Genomic DNA, 16,452 nt, shown 5'->3' on the forward strand with positions numbered 1-16,452 from the left:
ATGTACTTTAGCGTGTAGTCCATAGTGTGTGCGTGTAGACTCCTGGAAATGGGGATTTCTACCTCCAATAGACCATATTCACACGGTGGCCATATTGGAATTTAACATTGAAAGTGCCGCTACCCGGGGTGGCTACTTTCATTGACTTCATAGAAACATGGCCGCCGTATGAATATGGTCTATGGGAGTGCATGATGTCAACTGTAATGTGGATCGACTACATATGCACACATCGGGGGCAAAACGTTAACAACTATTTTGGCCAAATCAGTTGGCCTGTTAACTAGCTCACATCCACATAGCTATGTCAAGTGTTAACAAATATGTTTTCTCACCACCTGGCTTGTCATAATGACAGCAGATTGGCAGTGAATGTTAACATGATGAATCTAGCTAGTCATTGACAATTTCCTTTGGAGGCAGATTGCCTCTATGCAGTGTTTCATTACTGAAGTATGTACTGTATATGAGAAATCCTTAATTTATTTTAATCCATTAGCAAAGTAAAACTATAATGGCAGACTAGTTTATAGCCAGTCTTTGGCTTATTGATAATGTACAAATTGAACACCTGCTTTTCCTTGTGCTGTGGTCTCTCAGCTCTGCTACTGTGTCATCTTTAACTCGGCCAATTAGATGGGTTACTGTCTGGGCATCCTGTAGGCTCTAAGAGCTGAACCGACCCAGGAACAGCTGGTGAGACTCACTGAGTCACTAATCAGGTGTCAAGGACAGGTAGGATTTTCTAACCTGGCTGACGTAAGCACATGGACCAAGATGAACTCTCACAGGGTCACACATCCAATCACAAACGCACTGTTTTGAGGTATATTAATGCCTTTACTGATATACATCCCTAAGATTTTTTTCCTATTTCTTTTAATAGGAAATTGCCCATACTTGTCTGAAAGGCTCTAATAACAGGCAATTGTACACGAGACAAGTGTAGTTGTCAGTTAATAACAGAAGCAGTAGCATTTCTATCAAGATAACATCTGCTTGTGGCTATTTTCTATGCTTGTCCCACCTGCAACTAAATCATCCTAAATTGCTGTGCAATCCCACACTTATGTTTGACTTAATCCTACACTGCCCCTGGTTTATGCTGGACTTACTTTCATAAGCATTTTGATCACACTGCACATTCTACTCTGATGCATAATATTCATATTTAGCTAATATATTGTTGGAGATCTCATGTACTCTGATCTTAGTTGTTCAATGTGAACTCAATTAGTCTTTGTTTTCATCAAGCTTTTCATGCAAAACACTCTGGCCTCAAAGCATACCACAATATTTTTCATAATTCACTGAAGTGAAAAGCCACTCAATAACTTGTACCAGCAAGTCTTCTTTTCTGGTAGGGTCAATCTCTTCCTAGTTAACAATGCCTGCAGGACAAATGCTTTATTTTCTTTGAAGACTACTGTAAGTTCATTTATCTAAACTTGCTTTTAACTCAGAAGTTTGGTTGGTTTGTTTGATTATAATGACCTTTTTGTAATTGTATTTATTTATTATTTTCAAATCACATACACAGTGGCATTTTAGATTTCAGCTATCTCTTGGTCTCCAAACTTCCCATGTTTTTACTATAACAAATGCTGAACTCTTGAATGAAATTTCAATCCTATCGCATCATATCTACAGTCATTTTATTTGCATAGTTATAATAATGTTGCTGTTGTGTCCTCAAGTGATCAGTGATTTTGAGACATTTCAAGATGGAACAGATTGAGAGTTCTTCTCTTCAGACTTGTCTGGTCATGAGGTAATTATAGGCCTGTTTTCTCTTCAAATTAAAAACTCTACAATGTGAAACAATGCTGTGAAATGATTACTGTTAAATGATTAGTATTTCTGGCCATGTAACTTAAATCTACATCAATGGCAAAATATCCACTCTGTCCTGCTGTCTGATCATCTGATTTCCTGCATGGCTCAAAGTAATAAAAGGATGCATGCTGTATAAGAAGTTAAGCTGCAAGCTTAATCTTCTCTCCCTAATCCCTCCACCCATCCCTCACAAAATACAAGGACTTGTTTCAACACAGTGGTAATCGGCATGGTTAAGAATTTAGCTGAAAGAAAATTCCCCCAAATTATTATAAATAAATAAAATATGGATTTAACATCAGAACATCAGTGTTGATGCTTTCCTTTGAAATGGGGTAAACCATACATTTTTGTTTGATGGGCAGAGTAAGAGAGATATGGAAGCATGAGAGAGAAAGACAGCTGGAGAGCAATAAATGAGAGAACTAAAACAAGAAACCTGGAATCTGTGAGCTGTGTAATACCTTATTTAATTGAAAAATGACTAACCAGAAACAATAACCTTTTGGAATTGGAAACAGTATATGCCATTTAGAGTAGCATCCAAAACGTACATTGTCACATTACAATGTTTCTATCCAAAGATAACACAAAAGCCAAAGGTCAAATGTTTTAGCATGTGCTACTTTTTTGTGTAAACATGGAGCATCATCCCCCTTCAAGGTTCAAGGTGTTCATCCCTTTCACCCTTTGTCTGAAATATTTGTTTATTGAATATGTAAAAGCTCATGTCACCATAAACAGGTATTCATAGACGAAAATAACGCACCATCTGAGACCTTATTTCCTTCCTGACCTTAAACAGCTATCACACGTGCTCAAGTCAGTCTTAGTAATTGAATTAACCCCACCCTATCAGTTAATTAGCTGAGTCAATCCTCCTTAGGCCTGGAAGTAACTTTAGTATCACAATAAGCTACGGGACAGGACGGGTCAGGAAACAGTATGAAATACTCTCACAAAATTGTGTAAATACATCCTCAATCACTCCATTTGGCCGTTCCATCAAGTGCATACTTGTGAGTTGTGTAGTGTGTACAGTTGAATGTAAGATTTCTAATCATCTAATTTGACCACATTCCTTTTGATTTTGGTAAAGCAGTACATGTTATATTATGTGCAATATTTTATGCTATAACTCCAGACAGATGTATACAGTATAACACCATGTTAAAGTGACGTTAACAATTGATTGATAATGCTAAATTGGCACAAATCCAACAAAGAATTTACAGATGAAGGTCATAACATTGCCTGTCCCACTTAATGTTTCCAAGTCCCTGCGCGGTCAATCTAATATAGCTTGTCTCCGTAACTCACTCTTCCACAACCAGCCAAGCTACTTAGTCTCTGGCCCTATTTTCTGAACAGTACACATCGTCCTGACCACAATTTGCCCTTATTTAAACATTTAGGTTAAGTAGAATAGAATAATACAAAGTGGTCTCAAGTGCTGCACCCAGTGACTGCACAAAAATGTTATCAAGATATTTCCCACAGCAAACCTTTTAGATCAATCAGTGTTTTTAAACTCATCTGATAGTTTGGAAAGTGGATGGGGGAATGTACTGGCTCACATTTAAACAAATGGCTTCTTATGTCAGGAACCAACACAAAGCTTGTGGATCACATAAGTATTCAAATCAAAAGGAGAAAACAAATAGCAAAGACATGAAGTGTATGACATTAATGTGCTGATGCCTAGGCACATCACATTAATAGTGTGACTCTGGACACCCAGTCTGAATGTCATGCCTTTGGTGTATATACATATGTATGTATACTGTACAGTAGGTTATTAACTAAGGTGTTACGTTCATAGCAGCATATACAGACACAGCCTCAGGCTTCGGAGTCCTTGGGGGGAATGGTTGATTGTAGCAGGGGCTGTTGATGCTGGTGGGGAAGAAAGAAGGCATGTATGGGATGACAGCCAGCAGTGGGCTGTTCATGGGGCTTTCATTTGGACTTGGCATGATGGGAACGATAACATCATCCTGGTCCCAGACATGGAAGGCATTGGGGTGGGAGTTTTTGAGCGCAGGGGGTAAGTGCAGTGGGGCGACACCATTCAACCTGTCATCTTTCTTCAGGTCCTCATCAAGGGGACCCAGCAAACAGTCTGTTGAAGGAGAGAGGAAACATGTTGATGGCCAAGAGATGACAACGATATAAGCATTACATAAGCAAATAGAGCAAGCAGAAGAAAATTCCAGACATGACTTAAAAGCAGGTTTTCAGAAGAAACCCTGGGTGGACATCATTAAAAATGTCACCGGGACAACCGCATTAGATTTATTCTGAATTGCGAACTTGACCAATCAAATTCAGATGTCATGTTTGTGATATTTCTCCAATGAAATTTGGGTGTTACGTTTTGTGAATTGTTTTGTGACACACCCACCCATGCCAATTTGAATACAAGATATAATACAGATTCTGCAAGCCTTGCTCCATAGAGTTAAGGTATTCTGAAGTCTATGGGTCTGAATGATAAAGGAAGAGAGTTGAATACCTGTTATATCCAGCATGAGGTCCTTGATGAGATGACCAACTATTGCATAAGCCACAGCAACCACTACAATGGCAGCCATCAAAAGGTAAAGAACGGATTTAGGAAACTGAATAAGGTCCTTCGGTGGAGGCTTATATTCCTTATACAGAGGCTCCAAATTGTGGACCAAATATTGGAATGAATGTCCTCCATCATCTGTGTAATTAAAGCTGTCCATGCTCTCAGTGTTAAAGACTCCCACTTCCTTTGGCTGACTGTTGTTGCATTGTATCCAGAGAAAGGGTATGGATCACACCAGCTGATTAATCCTCTTTAGGAAGATAACAGACCTAAATTCACAACAGAATGAATGTTAGTCGTTCTGCAAACAATTTCCTGTTTATTGCTGTTGTTATTTAGGCTATTTAAGTTATTGTATTTGTGACTTGGATTGCAAGTGACTGATGAAATCAGAAGTTTTTTTTTCTTCTGCTTTTCCGTCAGACTGTGTGAATGTTGCAGACTACTACATCAAGTAGTTGAGTAGACTTTGAATACAGCAAAGAAGCTGACACAGTAGAGGCACCAAGACTATAAAAAGAGAAAATAAATCAACTTACTTATCAACAGGTAGTTATTCCAACATTGAGATGAAAGGCACAGCTATGATAAACCTAAACATGCACTTAGATATTTTCTTGTCTCTGTGTCATCCTTCTGTCAATCTGCCTTCGAATCCTTCTCTGAGCTGTGAGTAGACTGCTTTGTGGTTGGTTTGCTGTCCACGGTGCTGAACTAATCTGGTCAGTGGGTGGCGACTGGTGGAGGGGGGGGGGGGGGGGGGGGGGGGGGGTTTAATCATGGGCCGCGAACCTGAGTGACAGAGACGATGAGAGAGAAATACATCCCATATACCAACTTAATCCGTTGCAAACAATCAAAAATAAGAGGATGTCCATCACCATTACTTTTCAGAATCAGTTGTTTTATCACTAGCACACTGGCATAAGTGTGAGAGATAGATTTTTTTCTTTTAAAATAAAATATATTTTTTAAATGTAGTCAATTAAATTAAGGGGGACCTCACATCTGTATGCAAATTACATCATGCACATAATTCTACATTCATTCAAACTCTGAACTCTAAATGGGGAGGCAGTCTGGGAGATACTGTAGGTGGGGTTAAATATGTTGGAAATATTTTAAACGTAATGTTGATATGGTTGACACTGAAGAAAATAAAAACGTGGCACTTCATGTCAAGAAGGTTGCCGACCCCTGCTGTAGAGTATGTTAATACAACAATTGGGGTGGTTGTATTTGGTCTCCCTGCTTCTAGTTCTCGATCTAAATGTCTCTTGTCATGGAGCCTGCATGTTGATTAGTGAGCGACACCGTCGTACGGCGAAGCATACTCAGGCTGATGGCTCAATGTAAACATGTGTTTGTTGGAGAGGTTTAGACTGAAGTAACGTGAACCGTCTCGTGCGAAATCCCGGTATAGTGATCCCCCCATCGAATGTTGTTGCTGCGCATTAAGTAGGGTACTTAGGTTAAAGCTAACGTTACATAGGCCTACTAACTCACCTGACTGCGCGTCTAAAAGTAAACTAACCTGTTTATTTAGTTTAAAAGTAGCTAAATACAGTAAGTAAGTGCATTTATAATGTCGTTATTATTCCCACCATACAGCATATTAACATTACTGACGATAGTTTAGATTTTATATGAGCTGAATGAAGTTTTACTCTGACGTTAAGTTAAGTTTGCTTTAAGTTAGCTTCAAGCTAACTCATATGTGTATTGCTTTAATTGCTCTTGATGAAACATGGTATTACTTTACTTTTCGTAGCCTTAGCTAAAATGTGTTAATTACAGTGGTGGAAAAGGTACTCAATTGTTTTACTTAAGTAAAAATCAATGTTGCAACGTAGAAATACTCTATTACAAGTAAAAGTACGGTGTTCAAATTTGACTTAAAATGTAATTATACTTAAAGTACCAAAAGTAAAATTACTCATTATGTAGAATGTCCCATTTCACAAGTTTTCAAATGTATACAAATCATTTGAAAATATCTCTACAAAAGATTGGCTATTTTCAAAGTATATAGGTCTGAAGTGGTTTTGTAATAATAATCAAAATCTACAAAGTAACTAGTTACTCAAGTTTTCAAATACTTGTAGTGGAGTAAAAGTACAATATTTGGTTCAGATATGTAGTGGAGTAGAAGTAAAAGTGTTGAAAATTGGAAATACTCTAATAAAGTGAAAAATACCTCAACATTGTACTTAAGTACAGTACATGTAGTTACTTTCCACCACTGGTTAATTAGCTATACCTGTCACACTGCATGATGAAATTGAACTGAATATCAAAATATATAGGCTATATTTTTGCTTATTTCTGTTCTGTCAAACAGGTGGATCATCGCAGTAAGACGTTTTCTCAGCATAAGGCAAAACTTCCGTAGTTGTGGGGCGAAAATGGACTTTTTTCCACTTTCCACAACTCCTAGTAGTACTCCTACTAGGCAAGACGATAATGAGGTACAGTGGTGGAAAAATAACTCACATTTTTTTACTTCAGTAAAAGTATCAATACGGCAAAAGGTAAAAGTCCGGAATTAAAAATGTACCAAAAGTAGAAAGTATGGAGAATTTCCCGTTTCACAAGGTATCATATGCATATGTATAAAATGTATAAGTAAGTATAAGTAGAGTAGAAGTAAAAGAATAGAAAATTGGAAATACTCCAGTAAAGTAAAAATGCCTCAAAAGTGTACTTAAGTACAGTACAGTACATGTACTTAGTTACTTTACACCACTGATGAGGTAACGTTTGTATAAAAAGATCAGTTAGTTACCAGGCTCATATATTTAACCACAAAGCAGACATATGATATAGATGTGCTGTTCTGGTTTATTTTATTTATTGACTATTCTTATCTTTTCATCCACACACACAGGCAACACAGGATGAGAGTCTGTGCACTGAGCAAGATCTTTCAACACAGCAATTTTCATGCATGAGCACGCCAGACACTCAAGAACAGGATAATATGAGGTATTCTCATCCATTAACTTTATCTACAGTATAGTAGAGCAGTACTGTTCTCAATAGAGCACTATTTACCAGGCAAACAATACATTGCATACAGTAGGGGGCAACATGTGGTGGGTACTGCATATACTGTACATGTAGTCCTGTTTTTATTACTAATATGTCAATTATGATTGTATTAAGTTCCAACCATACCAAAACGCATAGGCACCTCATACTACAATACAATACATTATTGTATATGCATGGGTTCCCCAGGCTAGGGGTCAAGTATCTTGTTCAATGCTCAGGGACACTTCGACACATAGACTGGGCGAGTCGGGGTAAAGTGCTTCTGAATGGTCAGTTGTCTTAATCATCATGTAGATGTCATCATTCCGTTTCATGAAATCCATTATGTATGTTTATATTATGTAGATATGATTGCAGTTCGAAGATAGATAACCTCAGCAGCAAAGTGCAGGACCTGGTTTATGAGATCAACGAGAGCCGCACCAATGAAATGAAGATGATGGACAGCTTTAAGGATATTATTATGGCGAAGGTGACATCAACTTTTTTTTGTTCATTAGAAGCTATATAATGCCCAGTATTGCCATAGTATTGCCACACATTTTATTACATAATGCACCAATTCGCATTTTATGTATATATTTAATCCTTAATTCTTCTGGATTTTATCAGAGTTTTATAATTGTTTGGTATGGTTGAACCATATTTAACCATATTTTATTTAATTTGCTTGAAAATAGATATGTCAAGATGCAGAGGTCCAATGCATCACCAACTATACTACCCTCTACAGCTGCATCCATACTATTTACCACACTGCTCACATGCATATAGCTATTGGATTAAGAATTCATGTTCCTTGCACTATATGCTGAATTTATCCTTTTGTCCTTGTACTGTGTCAATTTATGTATGCTGTTAGTATGTCTCCACTCCAATTTCACCAATACATATTTTTGTTTAGTGATTACTGCAGTGATTGCCATTGCACTGAAACTGGAAACTGCCATTTTGGTTCACCCCGTCTCTACTCAGGTGACAGATGTGTGCCAGGAGACGAAGGAGCACATGTACGCAGTGTATGAGGTGAACAGCCATGAGATGGAAGTCAAACTGCAGGAGCTGTCAGAGGTGCTGGAGAGCTGCAGTAAGCTCAATGAAGAGCTCCAGGAGGCCATCCAGGCCCTGGCAAGTCTCAGAAAGGGCCTTGACCTGCTCCAGACACCAGAACAGTCAGAACAGTAACAGATTTTATTTGTTTCTGCGTTATGTGATGCCAATCAGCTGTGCTTTTCTGTTCATGGGCTTATGCCAGTTAAGTTTCTACCTTTTGGAACCTTTGAATTCTCCTCTCTCGCTCTCTATGGTTTGCTTGTATACAATGTTGTATACACTACCCCTTACTGATCTTATATACTGGCAATATGTTTTGTTAAAATATATAAGTCACAAGTTTGGCCTTTGTGTTATGGTCACAGTTTAAACTAATTAAAGTATGCATTTATGTACTTCAGTGTGGTACTTATTAAAAATAAATGTACTCCAACTTGTAAGAACACACTATGGTCACCATTGCAAAAACAATAAGTCTCAGGCACTCACAAAAGTATCAGGAGGAGGAATGTGAATACAATTAAAGAGCCTTTATTGTGAATAGGGATTACAAACAAATGCCAAGCTGAATCCTACACTGCACATGATGGTCACAGATGGGATAAACCCAAAACAAAATTAAAGTTTGTATTCATGTGCAAGTGCAGCACTTAATTATATTAACTCCAACTTGTAAAAACACTCCAATTGGGTGATCTTTGTCTCTGACATTTAGACATGTGACATTGCTCCTACTTACAGCCTTATACCCTGCTGTATGTATGGTGTGTGTGCGTGTGCATGCTACTTAATTACTAATTGTAAACTACTCTTCAGGAATACTCAGTAACCAGCATCATAAAGACAAAAACTGAAAGTGGATTTAATTTGTGATACAGTTGAATTCAAATTATCCACACATAACCATATACAGTATCTCAGGTACATTCACTTGAACCTCTCATCCATTAATCTACAGTACAAAGAATTACAATATTTCAATCAATAAAACTTTCTCAATCAGAATGCCACACTTTTGAAATGCACCTTGTTTTACCCTTGACTCGAATATGAGTATGACGCTTGGACCCATTGCCTTGTTCGATTGACCCCCCTTTAACATAAATAGGGAACACCACACGTAGGTTGACACACCTCCAACAGCAGCTTGAAAATGCACAACTCCTTAAATGTACTGAGGTATTGTTTATATAAATAAGCCCACAAAAATGACCTTAAGTATGTCTGACTGAAACAAGTACACCTGGTTGGGCAGGTAACGTTTGCCCAACCAGGTCATGTATGACACCCATTGTATCTCAAGTCCATTTCCATAAGAGGAGATTGGAAGGATTTACTTCCCAACAGTGAAAGACTGCAGTCCAGTGATGGCTCTGCCCAGAATCAAGGCATGAATGTCATGGGTTCCTATGGAAATAAAGCAAACATAATGATCAGGTTACATAAGTACATAGATACAGAAACTATACATTTAAACATGCTTTATTAAAACGTAAAGCTATCATCTTTGTTTCTCAAGCAGCAAGTATCAGCCCTCAATATTTTGAGCACTGCTGACCCCTGGTGGATCTTGTACTATACATACACTGGTATATATGATGTGGTTTGATTAAGAACTCTACAGACACAATTGACTAGATTAAATACATGAATCCAGAGGTCTCCAAATGTGAAAGGGATTTTTTTATTTGTTTTATTACTTTAATCAATTGAACCCATGCATCCCTATTCTGGGGGGAACGTTAGCTGAACATAGGAGATCTACAACTCTCAGCTAAGGGGTCCTGACCTGAAAAACATTGAAGACCCCTGCACTAATCCATTAATTGATGCACTAAATGCTAAAGGATGTTAATAGATATTCCATGTAGTATCTGTAGTTTGCATACCCTCATACGTGTTGACGGCCTCTAAGTTCATCACATGTCGGATGATGTGGTACTCGTCTGCAATGCCATTTCCTCCCAGCATGTCTCTGGCCTGTCTGGCAATGTCCAGAGATTTACCGCAGCTGTTCCTCTTAAGCATGGAGATCATGTCTGGAGCCGCTCTATTAGAAGTGCAGAAAACAAGGTTCATTGAGTGAAGTATAAGGGTATTGTGAAGCACAAACATGTGTCCCTTGCAGGCCCGGCGCCACGGGGGTGCCTGAGGGGGCCTGGCACCCTCAGTTTCAAATTGTGCCCCCTCAGTTTATTTTGAAGAAGAAAAAAATGAAAATGTATTTTTTTATAATTATTTTTTTGATAAAAAATCGGTAAAATCAGGCAAAAATAAGAATTAAATAACTTAAGCCTAACCTAACCCTAAAACCGAAATAAAGTAACAAAAAAACGGCCACAATCCGCGCAATAACCGCAAATGCTGCACGGGTCGACTGGTGTGCAGTGCACCCTCACAATTTTCAACTGCACCCTCAGTCATTTCATCCTGGCGCCGGGCCTGGTCCCTTGATAAATGTAGAAAAAAGAAAATGGAACACACACCAATGTTGAGGAGGTGCTGGCCATGAGGGAAGACACTAGTTTAGGAAAAGCAGTCACACACTCAGACTCAATGCAAAACGTTATTTGTCTAAAGCCAACATTTTGGCTTGTGATAAGTAAGGTTTTGTATTGAAGCTGGAGTGTGCGAGTGCTTTCCCTGAATTACATTTATAAAAGTGTGACAATGCATAACAAAGCCACCACAATTACACAACATAATCTATAGTGCCATGGTATCATGAGAGAGAGACTCACTTCTTCTCATCAATCAGTCTGCCTAGTTGTAGACAAGACTGCAGCCCAATAGTGATCTCTGTCAGCATATCTGCCATCTTTTTCTGCATCAGCTGGTTCCTGGCCAGTGGCACTCCAAACTGGATTCTAAACAGATCATAGAGACTGTGAGCTCTCAACCATTTCTGTTCAGCTTGGGCTACAATAACTGGGTAATGTTGTGGAATATTTTCACATTATTACTTTAATATCTATGTACCTATCCAGAGTGTATTGTCTGGCAGCATGGAAACAAAATTCAGCAGCTCCAAGAGCTCCCCAGGCAATGCCGTAACGGGCATTGTTCAGACAACCAAAGGGACCCTAGTGGGCAAGGTTACACAAGACAACAAACAAAACAGAAAACAAAAACAGATCAAACAACTGGATTTAGACTGAATTGGATTCGACTTAAATTAAACTGCACTGAGCTATACTTTTTTTTTTTTTAAATAGCATGGGAGTGAGACCCTCCATCTCATTCTAAGTTTCATCAAATTGGTCATGAGCACTGCCTGCTGTAGCTTCTGATCTGTGCTCCTGAAACAACTGAGTTCTTCCTTGCATTTTCTAAAGGTTAATATTGTACGAATTTGTCAAAGATTATCTATAAGGTTTTGCAGCAAGTCCAGTCCAAGAACCCCAGAACTGAACCATTATAAAACACAATGTACATCAATGGTCTACTGTTTGTAACACCCAGTCACTTTTTTAGAATGCATGCATTCAAACAAACACAAATTAATTGACAAGAAAGTCCTACAAAGAACATCTTCAAATGTGTTTGTGATCCCCTTACAAAGGAACAAGAAATATCTACTAAGTTGTCCTAAAAACAACTGAACAATGACTTACAGCCATCCCATGAACATTGGGCAACAGGTTCTCCTGGGGAACCTCCACATCTTCCATCACGATCATTCCAGTGACAGAAGCCCTCAGAGAGAATTTGCCCTCAATCTTAGGTGTGGAGAAACCCTTCATTCCACGCTCTAGAATGAAACCCCGCACCCTGCCATCCTCACACTTGGCCCAGACCACCGCAATATCTGCCGCAGGAGAGTTGGTGATCCTAGCACAGACAAGCAGGATGGTAAGCAAGATGCAGTCAAAGAGAGTCTGTTATTACAAATTATAAACATATTAATATCAGAGAGAAATGTAATTACTGTGTGTAGTGATACATGTCAATGAATTTCACATGATTATTAAGGATCCACCTCAGTACACCTCAGTACAGTAAGGAAGGGGTCATATAGTACTGGTGTGGAGTTACTGCTTCTATATATGGATTTCTGTGCAAGCTATTTTAGAAGCTCTTTTCTTACATAATGTGTTATATACCAAACCTTCACGTGTAGCACTGGTCAAGGTCCTGACTCCCCACCCGTAACAAACAGAAGTTCACATTGTACTGTAGCTACCTTATAGTCCATAACAAAGGGCAAAACTGTTCACTGAAATGTGTGCCCCCTATCTTTTTTACAGACCTGAGTAAACTATGTATATAAACTACTTACTTTAAAGTGTCTGGAAATGTAGGGTATTCGTTTTTTCCATTATGCTTATGGGTGTATTTTTTGTTAAATCAGCCCTGTCAAACATCCACATTTCGAGAGCACATTGTGTAGGACTGATATCCATCTATAATAAAGTCATAAGGACATGTTTGTCCTTGTCCCACTCTAAATCAATGCACAGCATAGTAAATAAAGTCCACTTTGGTCTACTGTCTACATGAATGTCTACCTACCAGGTCTTGGCCCCATTGACCGTGAAGGTGCCACTGGAGGGGTTGTAGATGGCCTTGGTCTCCATACCACTGGGGTCACTACCGTGGTTGGGTTCTGTCAAACCAAAGCAGCCCAAGATCTCTCCACGGGCTACATGTACACGCGCGCACACACACGCACACACACACACACACACACACACACACACACACACACACACACACACACACACACACACACACACACACACACACACACACACACACACACACACACACACACACACACACACACACACACACACACGTATTAATGTAATAATAGCTTTCCCAGACATATTATGTTCAGAATGGTTGGATGCATGCTTGTATACACATCTTTGATAAGTGACATTGCAGCAAGTGACAACAGAGGCCGATCGTTCTGTGTTTGCCATTGTAACAATGAGTAGGCCTATACCATTATCAACAATGCAATGTTCTTTAAAGAGAATTTGGAGAAAAGGAAAAACAGGACACACAATAAGGGATGTTATAGGCACTCTGAATTATACAATATGATAGCCTAATAAACTTAGTCCAAAAGGTCCCTTGGATATCCAACTGCATATCATTCATTTCCCTGGTCTTACCTAGTCTTGGCAGGAACTTGTCCTTCTGTGCATCTGTTCCATAGGCATTGATAGGGTGCATGACAAGGGAGGACTGAACACTCATGACTGATCTGTAGCCACTGTCCACTCTTTCAACCTCTCTAGCAATCAGACCATATGCCACATAGCTGGTGCCTGCACAACCGTACCCTGAATGACAGGCAGAGGATGGAATGTTAGCAGTGCACCTCCTTTCAAATAAAGCTACATAAAAGTGTAATATGATCATAAGTACAAACAAATATGAATTACTGAGTCATTTAATAAAAATCACCCACATTTTTTTTTATAATCATATTTATGCCAGTTGGAAGTTTCTTTGTCCAGTGACAACACAACTTTGTAACACCCTGCTGCAAAACTAATGAAGTCATTGGTGACTGGTCCTTTAGAGTTTCAAATGTAGTTCCTAAATTTACATTAATATGTGCACACTCTAATTGACAAGAAGGCAATATCTCATCATTTTACATGCTCGAGGTCTGGGTGCACGCATACCTGGATGCTTTCAGAAGCGGCCCGGAAGAAGATTTGCATTAAATAATTGTGTAAATATAGGTCTTTTCCACTTAGTATAATAGTTTAGCTTCAGAAGACTTGGATTATACTGCATGAGTTGTATGAGTACTTCTATGGCCATTTTGGAACTCTAAAGACGGACGGGTCACCAATTACTTTGCTTGTTTTGGAGAGGGCTGCTATGAAGATATACTGGCAACCTCCATTTTAAAATATTGTACACACTGTATCTGAGCGTAACATGCACATTCAAATTATTTGGATTGCATCAATCCATATAACATGTATTGTTTATTCAGTATATTTCATAAATGAGATACAGTTACCTTGGATCGTTGGGCCTAAGACACCCAATTCTCCCATCTCTGAGACAATCTCACGGTGGAAATCTGTGGGTGGGGGAGCAAGATTCAAACACTCAGTGAATGTACAAAATGTACAAAAAGAGCACAAGCCAGCTTAAATTGTGTGAAAGTTGCCTTATATGAATAACAATTGTTTGGGTGATTCTTTTTCAAATGCATTAAGTCATAAAAGGCATAAATAAACTAAAGCTTAATTTATGTCTGTGTCCCTTGCCGGAAATACAAAATTGCTTATTTCCATTGAGCGACATGGTTGTATGACAAAATATATATTAGGCTCAGGGCCGTGTTTATGCACAGGCAATGTAGGCACATGCCTATGTCTTGTCGGGGGGGGGGGGCCGAAAAATGCCCCCCAAAAAAAAAATTTAAAAAATTAAAACGTTTTTTTTTTTTTTTTTTTTTATATATTAAATAACATAAGCCTAACCTAACCCTAACCCTAACCCTAAAACCGAAATAAAGTAACAAAGAAACGCCCAAAAACGGCCACAATCCGCGAAATAACCGCAAAATTTCGCGCGCGCGCGCTTCGCGCGCGCGCATGGGTCGCGCACATGCACGCGCGCTGCGCGCGCGTGCATGTGCGCTGGGGGGGGGGCCCGAAAACTGTCCGTTGCCTAGTGCGCATTTTGACATTAACACGGCCCTGATTAGGCTTGAGACATCTTATGACTTGCTCCATGTAAATCCAAACCAGCCATAAGGGCACTCAGCTCACGTTCATTTCTGTTGGCCATGAGAATGCGGGGCATTAGTTTGTCCTGGCAGTAGTCGCGGAAGGAGTCACGGATCATAATCTCATCTTCTGTCAACTGGCCATCCAGGTCCAGGGCATCGCGCCAGTTGAACTCCACCTTAGCTGGGGGTCAAAAACAACTGTTGTCAGCCTAAATAATTTTAAAATAGGTTATTGTTAACAATCACAAAAGTTGGATAGGTTATGGTTTAGAACATTTTCAAAGTTTACTTACCAGGCTTGGGTGACATTTTGACTTCTTCACCTTCTAAAGGAGGAATAATAACACTATTTCAAGAAGACTGAAACTTTTGAAGAGTACATAAAATGCTACTATATTACTATTAAAAACTGAGAGTCTATCTTCCTGGAATACTTTATTTTTCTCTAGATTCAAATGAGAAGAGGAGAGAAACTGACTGGTCTATATGACACTCCTAGTCTAGATGGGTTAAATATTTAACCACATAAACCCTAGCGTCCGTATTCTGGGGGCGAAATTCCAAGAAAATATCAGCTCTACAAGCTCACAACGCATGACGCATTGTGAGCTTATAAATCTGATATTTTCGGCGAAGAGATTTGGTTTAGAGGGGAAAAAGGGAGAGCATAGAGTAGACCCCTGGGGACTCAGGTCAGTGAACTATGGTTTAAGTGGTTAAGAAACGACTGCCTATATAGACTGCCACACACCAGCATTCTCATAGTTCATAATTTCCGACTGAAAACATGATACAAATACTATGATGTTTTTATACAGACCTTTCTGGGCTGGTGCAGCTGTGCCAAGTGCACGGGATGCAGTCATAGTGACACATTTCTGTGTGTTTGAGAGCAGCCGAGAGACAGCACTTCTGACAGCCATGGTTAACTGGATCTGACATGGTAGGGAGCACAAGGTGTGATTAAAGTAGCCTAATTATACACTTATACACAGTACTTTTACTTTAAATATTATACTTTTATTCCACTACAATTATTTGAAAACTTTAGTTACTTGGTAGATTTTATTATTATTACAAAACATACATTACCCACTCCAGCCCTATATATATATATATTGGCCATTTGAAAATACCAGATCTACAAGCGCAATGCAACCATTGTGTGCTTGTAGATCTGCTATTTTCAAAAGATTTTTATACATTTGAAAACTTGTGAAATGGG

The 16,452-nt window shown here is 39.0% G+C and overlaps 1 protein-coding gene across 1 annotated transcript; it reads right to left on the reverse strand.

Moving 5' to 3' along the window:
* Nucleotides 1-9,805: 9,805 nt before the first annotated feature.
* On the reverse strand, nucleotides 9,806-16,150 carry gcdha (glutaryl-CoA dehydrogenase a; the record flags this gene model as incomplete). The annotated part of the gene is made up of 11 exons (XM_084079446.1): nucleotides 9,806-9,925; nucleotides 10,408-10,568; nucleotides 11,260-11,385; nucleotides 11,498-11,601; nucleotides 12,133-12,349; nucleotides 13,031-13,160; nucleotides 13,642-13,812; nucleotides 14,508-14,570; nucleotides 15,268-15,408; nucleotides 15,521-15,553; nucleotides 16,048-16,150. The coding sequence occupies 11 exons, from the start codon at nucleotides 16,148-16,150 to the stop codon at nucleotides 9,852-9,854; spliced, it is 1,323 nt and encodes a 440-aa protein (XP_083935572.1). The 3' UTR covers nucleotides 9,806-9,851.
* Between the last annotated feature and the right edge of the window lie 302 nt (nucleotides 16,151-16,452).

This window comes from Gymnoscopelus microlampas, assembly GCF_963454915.1.
Source record: "Gymnoscopelus microlampas genome assembly, chromosome: 2".
NCBI classification, from domain to species: domain Eukaryota; kingdom Metazoa; phylum Chordata; class Actinopteri; order Myctophiformes; family Myctophidae; genus Gymnoscopelus; species Gymnoscopelus microlampas.